General features: G+C 41.6%; 1 protein-coding gene across 1 annotated transcript in view; it reads right to left on the minus strand.

The window, feature by feature from the left end:
* The window catches only part of ALK (ALK receptor tyrosine kinase), a 516,691-nt gene that overhangs the window by 52,301 nt on the left and 437,430 nt on the right, over positions 1-26,960 (minus strand). Inside the window, exons 10-12 of the mRNA XM_067565381.1 lie at positions 24,783-24,877; positions 23,459-23,602; positions 4,687-4,849 (exon numbers count right to left, since the gene is read on the minus strand). Coding sequence (XP_067421482.1) covers positions 4,687-4,849; positions 23,459-23,602; positions 24,783-24,877 — 402 coding nt within the window. The remainder of the gene's footprint in view (positions 1-4,686; positions 4,850-23,458; positions 23,603-24,782; positions 24,878-26,960) is intronic.

Consider the following 26,960-nt stretch of genomic DNA (forward strand, 5'->3'; position numbering starts at 1 on the left):
AGAGGGGAGTTTTTCTGGGAGCTGAACTATCTCTTTGCTGCTGTTTTTATTCTGGTAAATTGTGACCCTGGGAATACCTGAATGACAAATGGCAGAGGGCCCACTATACTGTAATTGATATCAGGCCTGACTCACTCATTACCCAATACATTGTTGTCACAATATGTATCCAATAGGTGTCATGGAAGGTATCATATGTCAACTGGTGACATGCTGGTCCTGAAAATCATTTTGTGATATATATATGGATTTGTACAGAGAGTTATATATCTGTGCTGGAAATATGATCTTAATATGATTTTGGGAGGCAGTGCATACAGCCAGCCTGCCCTAAACAAGGGAATGTGGATTTACTTATCTGACTGGGTTGATTATAGGCAGAGGACAACAAAACACTTACATATAAGGTAAACAAAGCCATCAAGCCAATGAGTGGAGAAGGAGACAACTTAATAAGCATTCCAAGGGACAAAGTCTGCTTTCTGGGAAGCCTTCCTGGCTCTTGAGGCAGAGAGAATGGATTTTGGGTAATATAAGGGGAGCAAAAACATTCTAGTTATCCATCATTTAGGGGACTTAGCGAACAGCACCCTCTGAGCGTGTGAAAATTGGATCTCCTGGGCTGGAGAGCTAGAGATGGTGGGAACTTGATGCAAGTGAGAAAAAAGCTTAGGAAAAGATCATAACTTGCTAAAATTAAGTTTTAGTCACTCAAAAGCGTGCTTTGTTTTTAACCATACCTGTCTCCTCTTTTTCTCTTGCTTAGGATCACTTACATTTCTGTTCTTTGTTAATAAACTTATTCTTTTTTTATTATTAAACTATCTCAGTGGTGCTATATGAAGTGAGTGTGAGTTTTCAGCTAACCTGACAGACTGGTGTATACATTGTCTCTTTGGAGGCAGCAAATTTAATAATTTCTGTGAATGTCCAGTGAGAGTGACTAGATATTACAGGGAGACATCTCTGGAGAAATCAGGAACGGGGGTTTAGCGACTGTTACCTACAAGGCCACATTTCGACTGGCAGAGTCTTGAGGAACTGGCTGATGAAGCAGACAGAGTTATGTTGCTAAGAGTCTAATCTCTAGCAAAGCTCACTTTTGTTGAGGCTGAAAGGTAACACAGTGGTGTAGGTCTGGGTGTCTTGAGAACAGAATGTCACAAAAATATGTTTTAACTCATGTCAAAAGGGCCGAGTGGATTAGATACACACTTTTAAATATCTATTAGATAGATCAATATAAGGAGTGAGAGCCTCATTCCTTCTCTTGCTCTTTCATGCTGGGTAAAAGGGCTGGCAGAAAGTGGCTGTAAGAGCCCCATATCCAGCAGAGGGTCTTTCCTCCCTGGATGCAGGCCCTGTGAAGACAGCTATAAGGCTAATTTCTCCAGACCCCCTTGCATAGGAGGCATGCTGGAACGGGGTAAGGAGTAGGAGGGATCTGTTGGGGCAGAGGTGCAGTGTGCTATGCTAAGGAGAATCTGGACAGTGCTGGCAGGCTGTTGTAACTGGACACGTGCAGAAAAGGACCTGGGGGTTACAGTGGACAAGAAGCTGGATATGAGTCAGCAGTGTGCCCTTATTGCCAAGAAGGTTAATGGTATATTGGCTGCATTAGTAGGAGCATTACCAGCAGATCGAGGGAAGTGATTATTTCCCTCTATTCAGCAATGGAGAGGCCACATTTGAAGTATTTTGTCCGCTACAGAAAGGATGTGGATAAACTGGAGAGAGTGCAGTGAAGGGCAACAAAAATGATTAGGGGGCTGGAACACATGACTTCTGAGGAAAGGCTGAGGGGACTAGGCTTGTTTAGTCTGAAGAAGAGAAGAATGTGGGGGGATTTGATAGTAGCCTTTAACTACCTGAAAGGGGGTTCCAGGGAGGATGGAGCTAGGCTGTTTTCAGTGGTGGTAGATGACAGAACAAGGAGCAACGGTCTCAAGTTGCAGTTGGGGGAGGTCTAGGTTGGATATTAGGAAAATCTTTTTCACTAGGAGGGTGGTGAAGCACTGGAATGGGTTATCTAGGGAGGTTTCTAAGGCTGGCGTGACAAAGCCCTGGCTAGAATGATTTAGTTGGGGTTGGTCTTGCTTTGAGAAGGGGGTTGGACTAGATGACCTCCTGAGGTCCCTTTCAACCCTAATCTATGATTTTATGTCCCCATGGCTATCTATGTTATGCTGGGGGTCCCTCTAGCCCCTGCAGCAGCCCAGGATCAGGAGGGCACAAAGATGATTTGAACACACCATAGTGCCCCCTGCCTCCAATTGGCTGTGAGTTCTGTGCTGCATCTTTAAGGAGTGCAGAACAGCATTTCACTCCAGTTGTATATCAGGAACTAAGAAGTCAGCCTCTTAGTCATTAATTATTTACACAGAACCTAAGTATGTGCCAGGTCTTTTACAGACATGAAAGAAGACAGGTACCTGCACTGAAGAGCTGTAATTTTAGTTCTACTTGCAATTTGTACCATGTGGCAAAATCAGCCTGTAGTTGCTGCAGAAGTTTGTTTCTTCCTTGGGCTGTGATATTAAAGAAATGTCAGTTTTGTGTGTTTAATTTATTACCTCACCTCCTTGGGGTTATATTTTATATGCGTATTCACTGTATGCCAGCCTTGAAAAATTCTACTCACCGACGCACCCTGGGCAAGTCATTTTTTTTGATAGGTGAGTAAAACATAATTAGTTTTTCTCATTATCATCAGTCCTCATGGTAATAGATATGCAAGCAGATTTTGTTCTTGGCCTAGTCAATTTCACAAGGCTGCTGTCTGTTATTTTGTTGGTGTTCTGATATTGGGGATTGAGATGCATCCCCAGTACTGTAATTCCTCTTCAATAAAAACAAAAGTGTAAAAATAATAAAACATCTGAATGTGTCAATGAGCAGTAAGCAGAACTCGTCATTGTCGTCAGAGGGGAGTTCAGCTTAAAAATCCACTGCAGAATAATTGATTTGAATGGACAGTTCTGCTTTAAAGAAAGCAATAGCATGATACGGCACGTTATTGTTTAGTTATACTAGGTTCAATTTTGACTGTGCTCTTTTATCAAGCAATAACAATTTTTTTCAGTAGTAGCCTGATGAAATTATCTTGAACCATGTCTATATTTGTTGACTAGAGCACAGCCAATTAAACAGGCTACTGTTAAGTTTAGACTGCTAATTTTACCACTTCTGTAGCAGAACTGCCTGTTGCATAAACCTGGAAAGGTCACAATAACCAATACGATTAGTTCAAGGTAGCAAATATCCACATCAATTAAAATTCACAGAAGAAAAAGAAAGGGATCTAGTTATTAAAAGGACAGTGTCTGATTGTAAGTCATTTAAGTTTTTAAAAAATTGTCTTTATGTTATAATAAGCGACATTGTAGATTATAAAAATGGAAAAAAAAATCTTTCTGGTCTTTCACTTTGTATGCTGTTTATTTACCAGTTTGTATGTGTCTCAGTTCTCCCAATAAAGAAGGAAACTAGATAAATCAGTTTCACTTTTTTTTCTAGTCAGTGTCACTTTTAGGATCTCATACACTGGCACAAACCTGCCATTGCATACACTGCAGGGGAATTATTATTTGTTAAAAAAGTGTCTCCAATAGAATTTTTTAAAATAAGTATGAAACATTTCTGAAATTGTACATTTCATAAAAACTTGTTTCTAACAAAACCAAAAAATTCAGGGCTGAATTTGACCAGTTAGTGTCTCTAACCATGTCCATGTCTGTGCCTCCCATTGTACCTATTGTGCTGCTCATCATTCCACTGAAATTAGTCTGATGTGCATGTGCTTTTGGGTTATTGAGCTGCAATTTGGGTTTGGTGTAGGTTAGTTATGTGCCACTGACCTCTGCACACACATTACTGCTCTCAAGTGGATGGGATGTCAGACCTAATCCAGGGTTTATAGGTATGCTTTATTCACTGAACTAATGGAGCTGTTCCATTAATTCAGCAAGTGCTGCCGAAGTCAGTGTGAAATTAATGCCAGGCTACTGTGGAGTTTGCATATGTGGTTAGAACATGTATGTGCAACTGCTTGAGCTATCAACCTTGTTTTCTCATTTACTTTTTTATTATTGTTTTTACAGGGCTCAGAGATGGATAAACACTTCACAGATCAAAAAAATGATGGTTTCCTACCCTGGAGAATTCATTCAATTTTAGCATGTGCACATCTTGATGATTCTATTAAATTCTAGGTAGAACTGATAGTGATGCATATACTTAGCATTGCTCATCACTTCCCATATAAGCCCCTATTGTCAATTGCTTATAACTTGCTAAACTGTAACCATTTGAGCTAAAATTTCCCATCCTTGGTCTCTGCCTCAGACTGTTTTTTATTTTTAAGTTTCAGCAAAACAGTTCATTTATTTCTCAGAACAAAGTAGAGAAAACAGACAATTTTGCCAATGTTAATGTTTTGTCTCCAACCACTTATTTGAAGCACTTCTGTGTCTCCATTCTTTGGATCACAAACTTGAAATTTGGCAAGGAAGTAGCCCAAAGGTCAGAGATGTGCCTTTTGCTGTCCCCATGAAAATCCATCCGTATCTGGCCAAGTTATAACCTTCTGAGAATAGTCATTTGCATATGCTCAGTACATATTTGGAGATGGGGGCAAATTTCAATCTTGTCAGCGACACGTCATGAAAATCACAGAATCTCTCTCACCTGTAAGTATTGGTCGCTGGCACTCTCCAGATCTGCACACCCTGGAGAATTCCCTCAGTCCCCACTACAACACTGAGATTGGAGTTCCTATAGGCATCATTGCACTGGGTCTGAGTGGGTCCCTGCGGTCCGCTGGCGCCACATGTGGTGAACAACCACTGATCTAAAATAAGGACACATGCAAAATACAATTTGATTGCATGACACTCTTGCTGTTTTTTACTTTACTTGCTGCTCCTTGTACTGGGACCAAGAGGAGAATCTGCTTAATCTGTTTTTAATGGACAATGGATAAATAGTCATTCACGAGGCTCCTAATAATCCAGCATGTCATGACAATACATAGCATTTCTATAGTGATTTTCTTCTGTAGCCCTCAAGAGCTTCACAATGAGGAACATTACCTCTCTTTTACAGAGGCACAGGGAGGCAAAGTGACTTGCTCAGGGTCACACAGCAGGTCAATAGCAGAATGAGGAACAAAACCCAAGTCTACTGCACTGTCCATTGGACCATGAATAAGGTATGACCCATTAATAACTAGACCATTGCAGTTTAACCCTCTGCTGCTCTACTGTTTATTAAATAAGAATATACAATATCACTTCAGTTATTGGGACCTGAATGAAAAGACTGAATAATTCTGGATAAGTGAGGTTTTGGATAATAGAGTGAAATTTCACTATCATTAATACACAAGCAACCATGGCTCAGTTTCAGATAACAGGGAGTTTGAGATAACTGAGATTTGTATAACCAGATTCAGCTGTATCTATTACTTGCCAGATCCTCAGGCATAAATCAGCATAGCTTCACCATAATCATTTGCACCAGCTGTGGATTTGGCCCTATGTGCATAGGTTTGTACAGTAGAATCTTGCTAATTTGCACTTCACTAAACTGCAAACCTGATAATTCACACAGATGTAATTGCAATCCCTCCCCATTTCTCTGCAACGATTCACTACCAGCCAGTACCGTTGTGAGGCTTCATATTATTAAGACCTCATTAGTTTTAAAATTACATATGCAACATTTGCTAATGCACTTTGAAGCATTATATATTATCAAAATTAAATGGTAATTAGCAAATAATTGGACAAGCTGCATTTTGATGCATGTGTCCTTGATTTCTTTATTGGGATCTTTACTTACATGCTAATTCAGAAAATCCAGTACATTTCATTAGTAAGATTCTATTGTCATTAAAAATGAAAGATTTAAAACATTTTTTTCAAAATATCTGTAACTGTGACTTTGGGCATGTCTGCAGAGACACTGCTCTTCATTACAATATATACAGCTGCACTGGTGGTAGCAACAGTGGAAGTGGTAGCATAGACCTGCTGCTGGAATTTTAACTACTCCGCCATTTAAGCCAGAACTGGTCTAGACATCGTGGTTAAAACACCACTGAGTGGTCTATGTCAGCCTTTCCACTTGCTATTACTGGTGGAGTTTCTCTGGAGGTTGGGAGTAATTTAAAGAAAATGCCAGTGTAGACAAGGCATAGGTGCCTCGACTTCCCCCCTGTAAAATGAGGATACTACTACTACTGTGGTGAGGCTAAATTCATTAACATTTGTAAAGCTGTGAGAGTCCCTCAGTGAAATAGAGCAACAATTACATATTATCACAATACCTGTTTGGGATGTGACAAAGAATGGATCAAGATACATGGTGCAGAAGAGCTATCTACCAATATCATTTTTGTCAGGATTAACAATTAACAGCATTTATCCTCACATCACCCTCATGAGATAGGGAGGTATTATCCCCATTTTACGGATGAGGAACTGAGGCACAGGATCAATTAAGTGACTTTCCCAAGGTTGCACAGGAAGTCTGTGACAAAACCTGGAAGTGAATCCAGGCCTCTTGAGCTCCAGTGCTCTATCCACCTGATTATCCTTTCTAGGGTGAAGGCCTGTTCCAAACCCATTAAAGTCAATGAGAGTTTTCTGTTGACTGCAGTGGGCTTTGGATCAGAGCCTTAAGAATAAAGTATCCAGTTTTCCTGATGACTTTCTTAATCCAGAGTCTGATCATCTTCAGGAAACGTCGCAAAACCATCGTCTTTGAGAAAGCTTTTCCACCCTATGTGACACTCACAATATGACCACCCCCTTTTGTTCCCAACCCCCTTCCAATTTCCTCCCAAAAAAACCCTTATCCCATGCAGAGTTTTGACCCTGAAAAGGGAGAAGTGCCAGAGACACCATGAAGTCTGTTATGGATTTTGCTATTGTAGAAGGTGCTCAGATACTACAGTTATGGACAGCAGTATAAAACACTTTAGATAGATAGGAAAATTAGATAGATGATGGGAAAACCTAAAACAAACAAACAAATAAACAAAAAACACGGGGGAAAGCAAATCTCAGAAAATACAATCTTAGGATCTAAAGGTTTCTAAACAGAATGTTTATCAGAATTTTCACACAATGCTTCTGTGACTCCGATCCTTCAAATTCTGAGTCTTACACCAGAAATTTGTTATGTTCATTAGCTTCATTGTCAGAAAGAAAGCTGAGGCCTCTCCTATCAGCTATCATACTGACTTAACATCATTGTAATATCCCAGTGGGCTAAGCCAACTGCACTGGAGCACATGCTTAGTAAAACAGGTAGTGAGCATCTTAGTTTGGAATAATAAGAAACAGCTCTGATGTTCCTGGTGAAAAATCAAACATGCTGCTACAGATAGGAGCTGGTGACCTTTAAGGGGCAAGAGGAGTAACCGAGAGCATGAATTAAAATGGGAACATTGAAACTGATAACAAAAACCCTAGCTCAGATTGAGCCAACCTGTGTATTCAGAAATGTCCACTCAGTGTTAATTCCAGTCCTATGTTACTTACCTGATTCTGGCAAAAACTGTCTCTAGACTAGCTTACAGGGAATGGGCAATACAGGTGGGCCTCACACTCACTACTCTAAACTCCCATTGACGTCTAGGGAAACTGAATATGGATCCATCATGGAGGATCAAGGAATCAGCTGTTCATCCAATAAACGTTCTCACAGCATTCCATCACCTTGAAAGACGCACACTGTGGGCCAGGTTCTGGTCTCATACCAGAGTAAATCTGTAGTAACTCTATTGAAGTCAGTGGAATTTCTTTCCAATTATATTGGTGTAATTGGCATCTGAAGTTTGTCCTGCAGGTGCTCCCCAATATCCAGGATTTGAGAGTTGGGCAGCCATTGGACAGCCTCAGCCACAGGAGCTGTAAGCTCTGACCATAATAGTCATAAGCTGGGTCACACATTTCCCACCATTCTGTACAGTGATCCCAGTGTTTATCAGTTCTATGGGCTTATATGAACTCTTCAAACAACTTGTTAAATTCCCCCTTTCCTTTGCAACTTTAAGCTATCTAACAGCTCATTTGGTTTGCTCTCTTGGGACTGTTATTGGGGGGTTGCGATTTGCGAATCAGGCTGGTTGTTGCTGACTCTTTTCAGGAGCCAGATGAAGGGATAGAGCTTTGGGGACAGTCACTCTTTAACTCCCCCCAGCACATCCTGACTGAATGGGCCAGACGTTAAGGATCAGCAATGTATGATTAGGCCTGGCCCAAGCAGAACTATGGAACTTAGGTTGTAGGGAGGGGGTTTGGAGCACTGGAATTTCCCCATGACAGGTTAGAACTAGTTTTTAGAACTGAGTTGCTGAGTGGTTCAGGGAACACACAGGGAGCTTGGGGCAGGAGTGAGAGGAGAGTCCATGACCCAGAAGGGAAGCCTGAGGTGTAGGAGTGAGGTCCAGGAGAGAAGACCCCAGACCCTGAAAGGACATTAACCAAATCCCAAAGAACACTCAAGAAACTCAGGTGGGGAATTGCACAGAGGCGTTTCTTACTTTACACAGATCTCTCTCTTTCTCTATCGTACTGTCTAAAGTAAACAGTGATTGGTTTAGAAACCCCGCTGCAAAGTCTGCATTTTGGTTACTGCAACTATAAGCCAGAGTGCTCACAAGGAGGGAGCTCTGGGAAAGGGGGTATTTAAGCTATTGGAGAGTATTTCTGGGGTGGGGTTGAGAGTTCAGCAATGGGCTTGGGGCAGCTGGACTGCAGGGTCTCACTTCCCACAGAGAATCTCTGTCCAGGGATTGATCCTAGTGGAAGGGACTGGAGACAGTGCACAAATCCTGCCCAGACTTAGGGGAGCATTGTGACACCTTGCCTGTTTTACTGGCACCTTAGATTGTTAAAACTGGACCAAGATTCAAAGTCTTATTTGATTTTCACTATTCATGCTGCTTTCTCCTTGTCTTTTGTACTTTTCTCAGTTTGGCCAATGAAAAGCAAATAGCCAGTTTCTAATCAGTTTCACTTTCAAGTTCTCAGATACTAGCCCAATGCTGCAATGTTTGCATAGTACCAATTTACTAGTGTAAAACTGGCCAAGCAAGGGTTTGCCTTCCCTTGAAGGTTAACAGAGATTAAGGCAGGGCGTAAATTTAAAGCACAATACCTATTTCTGAATAACTCCATGTGTGGACACTCTTATTCCAGGATACTGGTGTGTGTCTACACTACAGAGCCTAGCTATATCAGCAAAGCCTGTAGTGGGAGACTCAGTGTAACCTGACCACACAGCTGCACTACCTCCCCGAATGACTTTAGCTATGCTGATAGAAGCACTCTTCTATCAGCATAGTTGGGGGCTATCCTGGCAAGGCTGTCTTGGCTAAGGGTTGTGATTTTTTCACTCTTAGCCAACATAGCTATGCTGGCAAAACTTTGTAGTATAGACAAGGCCTAAGAGTGCCTTGTTCTGGTTTATCATAATTCACTTTTAAAGTAGATTAAGCTAAACAGGCATTCTTATTTCAGAATAAGACTGTATGCACATGGAGTTATTCAGGTATAGTGTGGACAGGCCCTAAAGATGGTGATGTAATGTTATTATCAGAGTGGCTGTGTTGAGCTTCGAAGCATGCCCACTATGGACTGGAGGTTTCCAGAACCCTCAGCAGATTCAGATGGAACTGAGTACTTGTGCAGTTAATTAAAAGTGTTGTGCTTTCTCTCCTATGAACTTCCTAAATATTGTATCATTCTCCAGAAAGCTGTCCTGGGGAATCCTATAGCACAAGAAGTTTGTTATGCAAACTGGATGAATTTTTATAATAACCAGAGCCTCAAAAGCTTGGAATTCAGATAAGAAGGTCTGAATAAAGTGAGATCTGACTGCTTCTCTGAACTGAGTGGAAGTTTTCTCCTCTCTTCCATAGTTTGGATGAGTGTAGATAAAGAACAAAACAATATAATGGAAGCACCAATCCTGCACTGGCCCCTGAGGGTAGAATGGTTGGGACATAACAGGTCTTTTTGTATCTCTAATTTCTATGAGTCTTTTCTTTTTCTGAAGAAACCCTGAACGTATGAAGACAAGTTGCATATAAAACATAATGGGTGGCATCTGGGTTTCCTTGATGTCAATGTGGGGCTTGCCATTGACTTCAAAGGGGCTAAGATTTCACCCAATATCCACTGCCAGGTGTTTTCAGTATTCCTTTTTTGTCACTACTGTATTGATTTATGAAACACATTGTTCCTCCTACTTCAGATTTTCCTTCGTATTTGATACCGAAGGCCAGTCCAATATATTACAACTTTACTGCTGGATCAAGCAGGAAAAGAACATATGCTGGGGGAAGCTAATCCTGGTTTAAAAAGAATTAGAACAGGTGGGTCTAAACTACAAAAAGTTTGGACCTAAACTAAACTCACATTTTTCCCCTCACAAAATCCACATTGATCTAAAAACCTTTATTAAATACAGCCTGAAGTCTTAAATAACATAACAAGTATCTAAGGTTCTCTTAATGTTTACACAACCTCAGAAGTGGCCTTTTTCCAGTAAAAATGGCTATTTCCTCCCTGTATATTATTGATTTTCCCCTGGTGCCAGAAACAACTGCAGCACACTACATGAGCCATTAAAAACTCATACAAACATGTTTCCACAGGTGGCTGCATGTCATGGCAGTTTAGAGTAATTCAATTTTGAACACAACTCTGAACTCCCTGGATGAAAGCAGCAGCACTGAAACACAACACTTTCAGCAACTGGGATAGCAGCATAGCATTTTCCACCGGCACGGAACCATGATGCTGTCAAGTAATGTACAGTATAACTCTGTTTTGTTCTGCCCTGCATGACAGGGTAGAACCTTCAGCACATCATAATTATCCAGTCAGTGGCTGCCAAAAAGTAATATGCTCTGGTCTAAATTTTCCAAAGTGACTAAGGATTGTGGGTTCCAAGTTTGGATACCTTAAAGGGATCAGATGTCCAAAAAGTTCTGAACACCAACACCCTGAAAGTCAGGACATCCAAAAACAGATGTGAAGGGAAAACAAGATGGGGTCTCTGTTTTTGCTGAGAACTGATTTTAGAAATGGCTGTAAAAAGTCTGAGATAGAAAATGTTTTTTAGCCGTTATTTAATCTTAGAATGTTTTGAAGTAATGAAATAGTTAAAAGGTCTAGACGCTAGTAGAGATGGAATGCAGAGAAAGACCTTGTAACTTAGATAAGGAAAGTTGCAAGTATTCAGTTAGAAAATTCCTAGATAATACTTTTTAGTATGTATGACCATGGAAACTGTGACGTGTAAAAACTTGTTTATACCACCCTATAAATATGGTCAGTTTTTTGGAAGCAAGCGTCGTTCCTGACATTAGAAGGGACCACCTTCTTTACGTAAAGAATAAACTTTGACTTTGCTAAATTTGTTGTTTGGCTAATTCAGGACTATCCGCTGAGCAATGAACTTGTAAGTAAGGACCCCTGAGTTTGGGTTCTTCCACAAGAGGCACCCAAAACTGCTTGTCACTTTGGAAAATTGAGGCCTGTATTTCTAGGACCTTCTGTTGTACCCTATGGAACTGATTCAAAAGTCTTGTATCAGACCGCTAATTGGGTTAATAACTGGAGCTTGCAATTTAGGGAAAAAATGAAACAAAGAGCTGCACTGAGAATCAGAGCCAAGCTAATAAATTATAATGAACAATTTATACAATCAATCTCTTTTTCCTGTCTGTGACTCGATTGTCATTTCTCAGAGTTATTTATTATTCAAAATTATTTGCCAAGTAATTTCTGGGAATAATTCTTGGCTTGTAGTTAGTCTGCTAACATTAAAATGAATGTTTTGATTGCATGCAAAGGCCACGTGGTATGTTTACGCTTGTCCCTTGATTGGATGAGCATTAACTCTTTGAATCAGGTTTCCATGATGATTAATCATGATTACAAATTAAAAATTCTCTTTCTGTGAAAAATTCTCCAATATTTTATTAAAATTGGCCATTTTGGCCAATGCTCATCTTTGACCTGTCGAATAGTCGGAGAAAACAAACACAAAAGATGTGCAAGTGCCAAAACAAATGCAATTAAAAATTCAAATGAATGTTTGCCGGGAAGATTTTGCAGCATTTGTCTGGCTGTGTGGACAATATACAAAGGTGGAATTCACTCTGGTGCAGAGAGCCTGCAAATCTAGACATCATTTAAATCTCACTAGGCCCTATTCTGAAGTCTTTAAGTGGGATTTAAATAGCACCTAACACTTGTGTTGGCCATCACTGTGAAGAGTCATTGAGAGCAACTAACACTTTAAACTTCACCAGCCAATGTATGTTCCTGAACTTTGAGCTGGAGGGATCAGGCATGTGAATACAGCTCAGACTCCATGTCTCTTACAGTGCTAATTGTTATCCTAAGAATGCCAATAAAAGTGCCAATTAGTGACCTGATAAACATTTTAAATGTAGAGAGAAATTATTTTTGCCATATGAAATTTCAATATCATACACTGAGGAAAATATCAAACCTGAGCCTCTTATCTCATACATTAATAGTCAACTATCTAGACCAGTGGTTCTCAAACTGTGGATCATGACCACAGATGGGATCATGGCTGTTCCTATTGTGTGGAGGATGCCATTTTGCTCCACACAGCATGATCTCACATATATGGTGTGTGCGAGGTCATGATGCATGGAGAACAAAATTTTCTTCTACAAAATGGCATCCTTCATGCTGTCTGGAATCCTGGGAGGAAATTGTTATTAAAAAGGGGTTGTGCTGACAAAAAGTTTAAGAATCCCTGATCTAAATAGCTGTGGCTGGGGCAGAGGCTAAAATGATGCTGGACCTGATTTTGCAATGGGGCCTTAGCTTCTCACCAGCTGGGTGTGAATGCACACTTTTTGTGTACTAAAGCTTTGTGTACTCAGTTGAACTATTCTAACCCTACCATGTGCAGGCTATAGAATTTTCACAGCCCTTAGAACCATTTGTCCAAATGGGTCTTTGGTATGAAGCTCCTGTCACCTGCACATGGAGAGGTTAGAGTCTATGACCTGCACATACCCATGCTAGGGCTCCCAAGTGTATGTGCATGCATGTGCAGAAAGTGTACACTCACAAGTGGAGGAAGACATCTCAACATCTGCCTGTAGATATATTTGTTTCAATATTTTTAATTTTACTTGGTAACAAATGTAGCATTTATAATCCCATTTTCTGTCTCTAACAATTCCCAAATGCTCACTTATGTTTCCATTGGTCTTTGAGCCAGCAGCATTCCTAACAATGATATATTCCAGGTCTACAGTGCTTTTCATCCATAAGGACCCCCAAATACTGTACCAGATATTATACATTATATGCACAGAAATCAAACATGCACCAATGAAATGCAGCCATTCCAGGCGTGAAACACAGCAGCTGGTTAAAGGCACACAGCGAATCCATGCAACTGTTTTAGTACAGGAAGTGAAGAATATTGTAAATAAATTGAAACTGCACAAGGAATGTCTAGATAGTAGAGCTGGTAGAAAATTTTCCAACTGAACTGTTTTTAGTCAGAAAATGCTGATTTGACAGAATCCCCATGTTCCTTAGGACTTGAAACTTTCAGTGGAAACCAGGCAGGCCTCGCTTCGTTTCCTGCCAGCTCACTCACCTCCCAAGGAACCTGCCCAGAGGGCTGTTGTGGAGCTAGGCTGGGTTTTCAGGCTCCCTAGCAACTCAGGCTCCCTTGTTTGGTTCTTTGGAAATGGAATTTTTTTGAAAATTTCACATATCACATTTGTTCAGATTTGAAACATTTTTTGGGGGAGGTAGGGGATGCAACATTTTCTGCAGGATGGAAATTCTGGTTCCCATACAGCACTGCTAGGTATGGTACTGTAATTAACCAAACTGGAATTCAGCAAGGACACCGAAGGCTAACACCCCTGGCTCTGGCAAAAAATGCAATGAGATTTTCAATGATCACAATTTGTTTGTGGGTTGGGCACAATCACAGTCCAAGGTAGCACAGATACAGGCATTCTAAATAGTAACTTTATCAAAGAATGGGACTCAGGAAGAAAGAATGAGGCATATTTGCTCTGCTGGAGGGGAAAGCAATTTCACTGCTCACAAATATGCCATACAAGTGTAACAAAATGGCAATAAGCATATTAGCCATTTTTCACAGGCCTAAATGCATTAGCGGCATCTGTTGGCTCAAACTAGCTAAAGTTAAGGGTACACAGATTTATTCTGGAAAAAGGTTTATTAAACCTTGAGATGATCACAAACTCACAGTTCTCATATACTCTGTATCCTTATCTGTATTTCAGAATTCAGGCGTTTTTTACTGAAAGATTTCAATACTCTTTACACAGTGCATAAGCAGTCTGTGGAACCCACTGTTACAATATATTATTAAGGCCAAGAGATGATCCACACTTAACATTAGATAAAATAAATACATATAAGGGGTATAAGCTCTCTTGATTCAGAGCAAAAGCTAATCAGTAAGGATATGTCTAAAGTGCAATGAGACACCTGTGCCTGGCCTATGCCAGCTGACTGGGGCTTGTGGGGCTCTGGCTAAGCAGTTGTTTAATTGTGGTGTAGATGCACCCTAACTGAGAGGGGCTAGAAAGGATCTGTGGGCAGGTAATTTTGTAATTATCTTTCAGGGATCTTCTTGCACCTTCCTCTGAAGCAGCTGTTGCTCAACAAACAACATGATGCCACAAACAATAGAACAACAAATATGCCACAAGTATATGTGAAAACAGTCACAATCCCCTTTGATATTTTCCAAAGCAACTGAAGCAGGGACCTGCAGAAGACTGCCTATTTCAATCTGAACTAATGCTTTGCAGGCTGGGACACCATAATACATGGAGTCTATATCCTCACCACAGTGCATGAGAAATTTTTGCTACTCACTCCCATTAATTCCAGTGGTCATTCTGCGCTGAAAGCCTCCAGACAAAATATACTGCATCAATTTATAAGAAACATTTAATACTGTGAAAAGAGGAAACTTCAATTTTGCTTTACATTCAGTTGTTTAACAGTAACTTGGTGACTGGTTGTGTGAGATGCAGTCATTACCTTTTCCAGCATTAGGAGTGACATATGTTAACGGTCGGGGGAAGATGTGAAAGACGGTATTAAATGGCAGCATTGGCACTGCTTACATTTTTAGGCCCCTATACCATTAAATATGTCTAAGCAGTGATATATTATTGGGACATAAAAAGTCAAGAGAATACTGTGTTTTGCATTATGTGGAAGTAAGCAAATCTTGCTAGCGAAGTTAGTATCAGTACAGGAAAGTCTAGATAGGCTAAGAATAGGGCTCTCTCTCAACTATTTATATAGTATCAATCTCTATATATCCATCCTCCCTACCAGCACTCCTCTCTTCTATCTATCAATCGATCGATCAAAGGAGAACAAGGCAGAGGAAGACCTGCAAATTCTTCTTGAATCAACAGACACAGAGCCGCTGCAGTGGTGATGGGTGAATTTCAAATGGTTGAAAGGTCCATTTCACAGAACTACTCAAAAACTTGGATTCTTGTTTAAACCTTTTCTGAACTGTCATCATTGGCAAAGCTGCTCTGGAAATCTCTTGCAAACAGGCCATCATATGAGTGGCTGAGTTAGAACTACCATAAGAACTGTTTGTCTCCTTCTATTTTCTGGAATCAGAAATTAACAAAGATGTGGGGGGAAATTATCCAGCCCCACTCTTTAAAAAAAACAAAAACCACGCACATGAAAACAAAACCAACCAACTAACAAAAACCTTAATAAAGAAATGGGTGGAAATTGAGTGAAGGCTTTGGATGAGACATGTTTCTTATTTTATTGGAACTACCTTATCCATGCCTAAAAAGAAGCCACAAAGGATAACAGAAAAAAAGAGAGGATAAAACAGGGGCCAAGACAGCAGGGGATAAGGTGAGCAGTCCACAGTGCTGAAAGAACAGATTCAGGACTATTTAGAAAAGCTAGACATACACAAGTCCATGGGGCTAGATGCAATGCATCCTAGGGTGCTGAGGGAGTTGGCTGAAGTGATTGCAGCGCCATTGGTCATTATCTTTGAAAATGCGTGGCAATTGGGGGAGGTCCCGAATGATTGGAAAAAGGCAAATACAGTGCTCATCTTCAAAAAGGGAAGGAGGAGGATCTGGGGAACTACAGACCAGTCAGCCTCACCTCAGTCCCTGGAAAAATCATGCAACAGGTCTTCAAGGAATCCATTTTGAGGCACTAGGAAGAGAGGAAGGTGATCAGGAACAGTCAGCATGAATTCGCCAAGGGTAAGTCATGCCTAACCAATCTGATTGCCTTCTATGATGAGATGACTGGCTCTGTGAATGTAGGGAAAGTGGTGGACGTGATATAACTTGACTTTAGCAAAGTTTCTGATATGGTCTCACACAGTATTCTTGCCAGCAAGTTAAAGAAGTATGGGTTGGATGAATGGACTATAAGGTGGATAAAAAGCTGGCTAGATCATTGGGCTCAACGGGTAGTGATCGACGACTCGATGTCTAGCTAGCAGCCAGTAACAAGTGGAGTGCCCCAGAGATTGGTCCTGGGGCCCCTTTTGTTCATTTTCATCTTCATTAATGATCTGGAGGATGAAGTGGATTGTATGCTCAGCAGGTTTGCAGATGACACTAAGCTGGGGAGAGTGACAGATACACTGGAGGGTAGGGATAGGATACAGAGTGATCTAGACAAATTGGAGGACTGGGCCAAAAGAAATCTGATGAGGTTCAGCAAGCACAAGTGCAGAGTCCTGAACTTATGACGGAAGAATCCCATGACTTCTACAGACTGGGGACCAACTGGCTAGGCAGCAGTTCATCAGAAAAGGACCTGGGGGTTACAGTGGACAAGAAGCTGGATGTGAGTCAACAGTGTGTCCTTATTGCCAAAAGGCTAATAGCATATTAGGCTGAATTAGTAGGAACATTGCCAGCAGATCTAGGGAAGTGATTATTCCCCTCTATTCGGCATTGGTGAGGCTGCATTTGGAGTATTGGGTCCAGTTTTGCATCCCCCCATTATAGAAAGGATGTAGACAAATTGGAGCGAATCCAGTGAAGGGCAATGAAAATTATTAGGAGGCTGGAGCACATGACTTATGAGCAGAGTCTGAGGGAACTGTGCTTGTTTAGTTTGCAGAAGAGAAGAGTGAGGGGGATTTGGTAGCATCCTTCAATTACTTAAAGGGGGGTTCCAGGGAGGATGGAGCTAGGCTGTTCTCAGTGGTGGCAGATGACAGAACAAGGAGCAATGGTCTCAAGTTTCAGTGGGGAGGTCGAAATTGGATATTAGGGAAAACGTTTTCATTAGGAGGGTGGTGAAGGTTTGGAATGGGATACCTAGGGAGGCCTGGCTTGACAAAACCCTGGCTGGGATGATTTAGTTGGGGCTGGTCCTGCTTTGAGCAGGGGGTTAGACTAAATGACCTCTTGAGGTCCCTTCCAACACGAATATTCTATGATTCTATGAGTCTATGGCATGGCTATTTGAAAACCTCCCCTGATAGCCAAGACAATATCTGCAGAATTTAAGCTGTTTATAAAATAGTGGACAGCTTTAAGTCATAGGCCTAAGAAGTGTGAACTGCCCAATTAATCTCAACTAGATGGTTAACTCTGGACAGTAGTAATTCCAATTTAACTACACAGCAGTACATTTCAGCAGCAGCATCCCGTTGAATTGGCATTGTGAGTGGAATATGAGTACAGTGCCACCACTATTCCTCCTCAGTTTAACCCCTGAGGGAAAGCGAATGTGAAGGACTAGATAGTGTAAAAGATTTGTGTCTACAGAGAGTGACACCCCTCCCACCCCCACTACTATTCTCAAAACACTTTCCAGCACTACTCTGGATACTACTTTTGAGAGGGGAGCTGTTTGTTCACTGAGTTTACTGCTGCTTAATATAGAAATGCAATTCTGCAGACATCTTTATTGCATTATGCCAATGGTTCAGTTAGTATAATTGCACGTGAAGAGCCAACAAATGTAATTTTCTTTTGCTTAATACTTGCTCCGTTGCTCCTTTCAGCTCCTTCATCTGATTAACTAATGTGACTCAGAGTTCTTCCGAGAAACAGCCACGCAGTAGCCTATGCAGAACTTTCTCTGATGCAAACTGCGAAATCCTTGTGAACATCAGCTGTCATGGGAAAGACTGATGCTGAAGGAAAAAGACAATCCAGCCCAAATCATGAAACAATTCATTGATATTAGCCAGATGAGAAAATTGGGTTATGCAGCAGCTGATGGACACACAAGTAGTGTGACTTGAAAAAAAAATTCACCTTTTTATTGTTTAGTGGTCTGTCATTTGTGTCTGTGTGCCATGGCACTTCTGAGCTGTGACTAGGACCAAAAGAGAGGCTGAAATATTGGAAGAGAGGCTATTTGTATGGTATTTGCAGCTTTCCAGGAGCACCAGAAATCTTATGATTAAAACCTGATCAATGTCCGTACTGCTATCAAGTCCTTTTCTTTTTGTCTCTTTTTGCCTACCCAGAGACCCATCTCTTTTTCTTCCTGTTTCCAAACTAATAATTCATTTACTGTGTGAATAACTCATAACTGACCCTTTGCAACCTTCTGCCACTTTCAACTTTGCATCTCCTCCTATGCCTGAAATTCCCACAATCTGGCCTTGTCTATACAACAAAGTTGCATTGATTTAATTTAAAATGGCTTTTAGATGGGCAACATTTATTACAATGGCTTTTTTCAGTTTTGCTTCAACTGGTATCTAATTGATTTTAAAATAATCCAGAATAAATCTTTAAACAAAAATAAGTGTCCACACAGCCACAGGTTGAACGAAATTGGTTTAAAATGACAACGATAGTTAAATCAGTGCAACTTCTCATGTAGACAAGATCGCTCTTGGTGCCACCCTTTCCTCCTGAGAATTCCTTCTCAAAACAAACTTTTCCACAAAGCTTTTCAGCAAGAATCTGCCACACAAACAGCGGCCACTTATTTAATTAAAAAGAAAAGGATCTACACTGCTGTGTGATCAACCCACCTACGACTTATCTGGTGCTTTGTGTCTGGATTGTACTGTTTGCCTGTTTAGACTGTGTGATCTTAGTGGTAGGGCTCAAGTCTCAATTGTACAGAACTTTGAGCACACAGTCAGCACTCATCTAATAATGACCCCAGAACTACCTGAGGGAGATGGAGCAACAATTGTGACAAGATCTCTATGAATTTGTGTCATAAACCTGCCTCCTCTAGGGTCATCTGCCATCACAGAACCCTGGGACTTTCAGCACCAAATCACAGCCCTTCAACCCTTGAGGAAGACGGATAACTTCACTAGCTGGTAGAAATATTGGGTTTTGCTCCTTTGTGTGGACCAGATGCTAGAGTGGGATACAACACATTTAGTGTGTTACTCATGCCATCGTGATGATGTCATAGACAATCTCTGGGAGCTTCAATATCATTTTTGATAATTCTGTGCTCCTACCATCACACCCTTGCCAACCCAAAGGGCATGAGGCATGGAGCGGTTCCAGCCATGATGAGGAGGAGCAGGGCTGAGAAGGTTTTTTGCTGTGCACTGGTCTGTGGATGGATGGTTGATGATGATGATGGAACAGGTTCAGCAAAAAGTATAGGCTAGATGCTGCTTTGGGTTACCCATGTGTAAATCCTGAATAGCTTCAGTGAAGTCAGTGGAGTTACATGAGTATAAACCCAGAGTAATACATTCAGAGTAACTGAGTTAAGAGCACCTTTTAGACAAAGCTTTCTGCAGCGTGGGCTGGGTCAGTTCAGGGAGTTGAGACTGAAGTTTTATTGTCCCTCTAGCTACAGAACATAGTTCTTTGTTTTAATCTGATTTGTTAAGAAGGAAATATTACCATCTGTGATCCATCACACAAGCCAAAGATCGCATTAGCTGTAATTACTTTTGGCTTGGCTTGTATTGATCAATGCACTGTGAGGGATGTCACGGTGGTACTGATGCTGTTGGTTCACTTGCACAACAGTAAATGGGCAGTCATCAAACTAATGGCACTGACAGGCTCAACCTGAGCTTTCTTAAATGCATTATTGGGATGCAGGAAGCAACAGATGAATGCTGGGTGAAGCGCAGAGATCAGGAACATGCTTCTCCTTTGGAGCAATGGGACACAGATATGGAAAGTTCGCCAAGAGCAGAGGCTCAGTAACACAAGAAGCTCAAAGTGGCTGGTACTGGGGCAACTGGGAGATGCATTGACTTAGTGCATCTCTGGGAGTCGGTGTACAAAGGGTTCCTGAGAAGTTCCTTTAAGAGGTTGTTGCTGTTCTCTCCTGGAGGAGCCCTCATAAAAGAAGGTAGTAGTACCACTGTCTACCCTCTCCTAGGTATGAATTCCAGCTCCAGAATAGCTGTTCCCATGGGCATAAAGAGGTGAAGATTGCCACGTATCTGCCCATAGAAGCAGTTCAAGGTCCAGGTGCCGGAAGTCATTTTAAAAAGGGCCAGGCTTAGCAATGTGGGTAAAAAGTAGGAACAGGCAAACTGACTTGGATAACGTAAGTGACCTGAACATTTTATGAGGTTCAAATAAGCATGGGTAACCTTTCCTCCCCCAGCCTGTCTCATATTATTTTGACTTTCCAGGCACCTTTCTGAATTGCAAGATATCAAATAGAACAAGAAGCTGAAGAGTAAGAGGGTCCTATTCTCACAGTATCTCCAGCCGAGTAAGAACCTGGAAGTAATGGAATTTCCATGGGGAAGCCTGTTGCCATGAGATTCCCAGCTCTTTCTTCCAGACTCAAGAGGCTTAGATCAATTTTGGATGCAAATTCTGGGCAGTTATCTAAACTGAACCTGAGAGCCAAAGATTCTGGGGTTCATTCACTGCTAGTAATAAAAAGGTCTTATTTTTGTATTTGTGGAACCGGTTCTTCATGAAGCAGCTCTTTACAGACAAATGTGACTCTTTCCATAAGGGAGATTGGCAAGACCGTGGCTATAGGGTGGCTGAAATGGCTCCAGTCAGAATGGATTGATTTGCAAAAGTAGGGTACTTGGGTTTTACAGATGTGATCCTGAGATGGGTCATTATAACGGAAAGTGATGGAGGAAGGTGAGGGGAAAGAACAAAGTTATTATAATGCTTGAACTTCTGTACCATAACATGTAATGGTTTCAGTCTTACCTAAAGCACTGTGTATCTGGGGACAAAATGCAACACTACCTGCCAGCTATATTACCATGCAAGCACTGATATTCTTGCGGACAGTCAACCCTGTTGATTCTTAGATGGTTCTTCTCACTATAGGATATGAACACCTCATAAAGTTATTTTCATAACACTTCTCTGATGTAGAACAGTATAATTATCCCCACTTATACATGGGAAGCCGAGGCACAGAGAGATTAAGGGTAAAATTTTCAAAAGTGCCAAAATGGATTAGGAACCTAAATCGCATTTTCAAAAGGGCATTTTAGGCTCCTAAACCCCATTGATGCCCATGAGACTTAGTTTCCTAATTGCCTAAGTCACTTTTGAAAATGCAACAGCCTCCTAAATTGCTTAGGAGCTGTTGAAAATGTTACCCGTAGTAACTTGTCCAAGGTCACACAGAAAGTCCATGGCAGACCCAGAAACTGAATCCAGATCTTCTGAATCTTACTCCAGTTCCTTAACTATCAACCTTTGTTCTTGTATTGTGCTGCTGTACAGCGGTTGCTGCAGAGAATAGCAGCACATTCTTTTTGTTGATACTAATCTAGGGTAAGTTTTCAGCTGCCTGCTGGAAAGGAGGAAGTGTGAACAAATCCCAGCGCTTTTTAACAGCGTTTATGAGTTGTGTACCATCAGGGCCCTGTTTTCCACAAGCTGCAGAGGGAAGGGTATCTGCCAGCAGAAAGAATGGTATTTCACTTTGGCAGATAAATAACTGTTTAATAACTCTGACCCTCAGTCAGGAAAATCAGCTGTCCATGTAATGGACAATAGAAACTAAAGCAAGCAAATCCCTGAGAGCTAAGAGCAGCGAGCTGGGGAGAGAGGGGAAGACTAGGACTGGCTGAGTCAGGAGGCTGGGACTGGGAACCAGTCTAGAGGGGAAAAGGGATAGAGGGAGGAGAGGCAGATCTGACAAGGAACTGCTGTGAGGAGGGAGAACTGGGCAAAGAGATTGGGACATGGAGCTGGGAAGGGGGTGGGGAGGACAGATGGAGATTGGATGAAGAGATGGGAGGGACAAGGAAATTGGGACTGGGTTTGGGGATGAGAGAGACTAGGAGTAGGCAGTGGAGATGGGGACTCAGTGAGCCTGGAGAGGGAGACTAAGATTTGCTGGACAAGGAGACTGGGGTAAGAAACCTGAGGAGTGGAGACTGGGACTTGATATGCAATGAAAATTGGACTGGGACGAGGGACGGGGAAGAGACTGGATTGGGACAGGGACAAGTTGGACGGGACAAGGCACAAGGGGTCAGTTTGGGGCAAGAGGAACTGGCAGAATACACTCCCTTCCAGAATGTAAAATGGAGCCAGAGATTCCTGAGTCTCACCATGCCTCTGCTATCAGCAAATATCTGAGAAATCAATTGGCAAAGTGCATCTTATCCCCCTATGGTGCTGGTCCACACAGAGGATGACAACCTACTGCTGTAATCAGTTACTTCACTTGCTTACTGATGGCCCACCTGGATGTCAATGTGTGAACCCACATGAAAAAATTAATTTGTTTTTTTCAGTTTCCTTTTTTAAAAACCTAGGAAATTACATGGAAAAAGCTATCGTAAAAGAACATTTACAGTGCCACATGAATAAGATATGTTTCCCACTCATACATTTTTCTCTGCCATGCCTCACAGCCAAGTTGATGGGAAGAATTTGGACCCAACATAGCAACAACCTTAGCAACATGAGCAACCATGAGAACTGCTGCAACTTAAATTTGCCTGAGATGATGTTTTTAAATAATCTAGTGAGATATTTTTTTAATCAGGAGATGAAACTAGTGTCAAAAAAAGGGGAAGTGGCACTAGCTGGTGCAAAGATACATTAGCTAGGGAGGTGTGTGACTAGATTAAGATGGATTGGACTAATGATGTGGCCTTTCCTGGGTACTTTGCTTTGAGTATCGCTTTTTTCCCCAAATGACCAAGGGACCAAACAAACCTCTCTTACCGTCTCAAAGTGACCATTACTCTGCTTTGATAAGAACCTCCCCTCCATGTTCTTTTCTTTTGCAGCTCACAAACCAAGTTAGTTGTAATTAACAACCTAATGGTGCCTGATTTCCTCTGATCTGTTTGGTTTGCCAAGGGCTTATGTTTTCTTCCATAATAAACTATACTGGATTCCATTGTGTTTAACTGAAAATCTGTACACCTGTGAAAGCCCAGTGCTCGGGAATGATTCTCAGCCAGACAAATTCCCTACCTGCAGGACCAGAGATGGGAGCAGCGCTGAACTGGAGGCTCTCCAGAATATTTTGTTCCAATCTGATTCTTTTCTGGCTGTCTCTTTTGGTGAACAGATTGCTCGAGTCCGGAACTGCATCTCGTGATGTCTTCTCTCCATTGACTAGAACACAAAAAGCCACAGTCTGGTTTATGACTGCGCTGAGACAATGTGTGTCTCAGCAAATGGACATAAGTAACAGCAGGTGGCCACTCTGCCTGGGCCAAGAGTCTGCTAGCCATAGGGCAAAACAATGTTAAAGGGAAGGCAGGCTGGCATTTTATTGCTGCTGTGGGAGTTGTAACAAATGAAGGAGGAGGGAAGGAAGAATGCTGAACAAAAAAGCAAAGTGAATGAAGCTAATAAGTTGAAATAGAGAACTGAAGGGACACAGTCCAACAGACAGGGTCTCACATAAATATTTAGATACTAAAATGGTAGATAGATCACAATATCCATTTGCTATTTAAACGTTCTGCTGCAAGCAAGTTACTGGACATCTCATATTCACATCAGCATCCGTTCTAGGCTGCAGGAAGATATTAGGATCATTTAACACAATTACAAATGAAATAATTAGCCATATATGAGATGGGCCAGTCATAAATGCTGAATCCAACTATGAACTTCCCAGAACTTGGGGTGATTCTGTCACCTGGTGTTTTGGCTGGGCAGGATATAGATATTGGGCCAGCCATCGGGTTTGGGTCTGAGTCCAAACTTTCTTCAAAGTCTGGAGGACATTTTAGATCCTGGGTTTTGAATCAGATCCATCTTTGTATGAGCCAAAACAAAATGAAACTGCCCTATTCGAACAAGAGCACTTCACCTGATGCTCTTACGGAATTAGTGTCAGTCACAGAATATCTTGATTTACTTCTTTTACCAGCCAGCATCCAACTTCTATTCATTTAGTTAGTTTATTGTCACAGGTAATAAACCAGCTCAGGAGGGACGTTTTGTAACCACAAATTGCTTTTGAGCAATATTATGTATGCAGGTGATACCACCATCTGGATTCATAGTTGACACTCCTCCACCATATGTGTCATTGGGGCTTTTAGCCACAGGTGGATTTGTGCCCTCCCATGTCCCAGTACCCAAATAGACCATATGTCTTATTTTCCATTCAAATCCAAAGGCAAGCTCAACCCCACTGCTAAAACATGTAGTGAAAGAGTCTCCTTCATCTGTACACAGGTACAATTTCAATGATTTACCCTGATATTACTGGAGAGATTTAGAAGATAACTAGACCCTTTCACCTGCTCATAATTAAAAGGCTAACGAGATGCAAACTTACTTGCTAGATAGCAGTCTAGGCTAAGAGACACATTGTCAAAAGCAATAATGGCATCAGATTCTTCTTCCCATGAAGTGATGATCTGAAGCCAAAACCTGTATAGATGGGGAAGGGGGGAGAAAGGGGAGAAAAGGGATCAAGAGTTACCCAAAAATAAAAAGATCAGTTTTAGACAAGAGAAAATTTCTCCTTTGACATATGATCATGCAATTTTATAGTAATGGAGAAAGAATACTGAACTCTGACTGGCAAAAAGAAATTGAGTAGATGGAGACTGTAGGAATACCTAGATAGATACAAAGAGGAGTATGCCTTATATGTTTGCTACAGAAGGGGAAATTGAGGCACAAGGAGAATAAGTATCTTGTCCAAGACCAGAGAGCAAGTCACAGGCAGAACCATGAACAGAACCCAATTCTCTTGACTCTCAGACTAAAATTTTCCAAAGCACTTGAGTGACTTCATTTTCAAAAGTGACTTAGGCACTTTGGGCTGGATCCACTATGGGGACTTGGCTCAGCATTGAGCTGCCTAATGTTTAGGGGCCCTGCTGCCTACTGGACTTCACAGCCCTGAGTTAGGTGCCCAGACTCCCTATTCAATGCATGTGGAGAGTTAGGTGCCTAAGAAGGAGATTCACAAAAGCCAGCATGCTGAGCGGAGAGCTCCTTACACTAGTCAAGGGATAATGCTGAGGAGAGGCGTGTGGCATAAGCCCTGCCTTTCAAAGGCAGTTATGTGCCTAACTTCACATCCCTCCATTTGGGATTCACAGCTCTGAACCCTTTCCTGGAGATAGGTGCCTAAGCCAGGTCAGGCCTTTCTTGCAAAACATCCAAGGAGGACATGGTTCAAATCTCTCCTCTGTCAGATATAGGGTAGGGATTTAAACTCAGGTCTCCCACCTCCCAGGTGAGTGCCCTAACCGCTGGGCTTATAGAGTCACTTTCATGCTCTTTCTGGCCTAATCAATATTTAAATATTTCCTACAAAGTTTAACAGCTTCAACAGGAGACATCGAGACGCCCACCCAGAATAACCCATAGCTCAGTGGTTAAGGCATTCACCCCATAAGTGGGAGATGTGGGTGCAAGTACCTGATCCACATGAGGCAGAGAAGGGATTTGAACCTGGGTCTCCCATATGATGGGTACTGCTGAAGTGATAGATGAATCAGAAAAAAAATCAGTCCATTTTGAGCAAAAAATGAATTTTTCAGTTTCTTGACAAAACAAAACCCCAAAATATTTAGTTCAGATCAAACCAAATGTTTCAATGTTGATTTAAAATGACGTTTTCTTAATGATCTATGTTGACACTTTCTAGATGTTTGTTTTCAGGGTTTTTTTTTTTTTTTTTTTCCCCCTAAAGCTATTTGTCATATCTGACCCAAATTCACAAATAGTTTTGGTTCCCTGAGAAATGCATTTTTCAGCAACTTTACTATTCACTGAAAAAAATTCACCATTTCTAATCCTGGGTGAGTGTTCCCACTCACAGGGCTATTGGGCATAAGGGGAGAACCACCACTTTCTCCTCCTCTGGTTGTGTTTTGTGGGGGTCCCCGTCCAGTCGGTGGCTTCTGAGAAAGCCTACTGGATTGGGTTCCACATGCAAGACAAGCAGGAAATAGGTCTTCTTTGGGGAATGCACCAGGGCTTAGACATGAGCTAGGCGCTGGGTGTCAAGACTTGGGCCATTGTGCACATGCCTAGCAACACAATTTTAGGCACCTAAGGGCCTTTCCCAGCAGAAACTTAGGTACCTAGGGAATTTAGGCACCTACAAAGTTAGGTGGCAGCTGAGCAGAGGTTTTGAGGATCTGAATTTTGGACTTATGCACCTAAGGAAGCAGTTAACCACCTAAACCCCTTTGTGGATCTCCCCTTTAGAAGCCTAAGTCTGCTGTTGAAAATTTTACCCCCAGTCTGCTGCCCTCTACACTGGGCTGTGCATTAACCACTGATTCATCACATAAGGAAATGCAGAATGTCTAGCTCAGATCTTGTGAGACAAATGACAGAAGAATTTGCCACTTATAAACTATGGGAAATGCAGAACTGTTTCTTTTAGTGCAAAAGAAACTGAGCATAGATTTGTATTAAATCACTTTCATGTTCCCAGCTGACCTTCGGAGAGGAGCTAGGAAGAAATATGGCAAATTCATTTTCAATGATT

This window comes from Emydura macquarii, unplaced genomic scaffold (genome assembly GCF_026122565.2).
Source record: "Emydura macquarii macquarii isolate MOO-44397 ecotype Brisbane River unplaced genomic scaffold, CSIRO-AGI_Emac_v2 contig_2676, whole genome shotgun sequence".
Lineage (NCBI taxonomy): Eukaryota > Metazoa > Chordata > Testudines > Chelidae > Emydura > Emydura macquarii.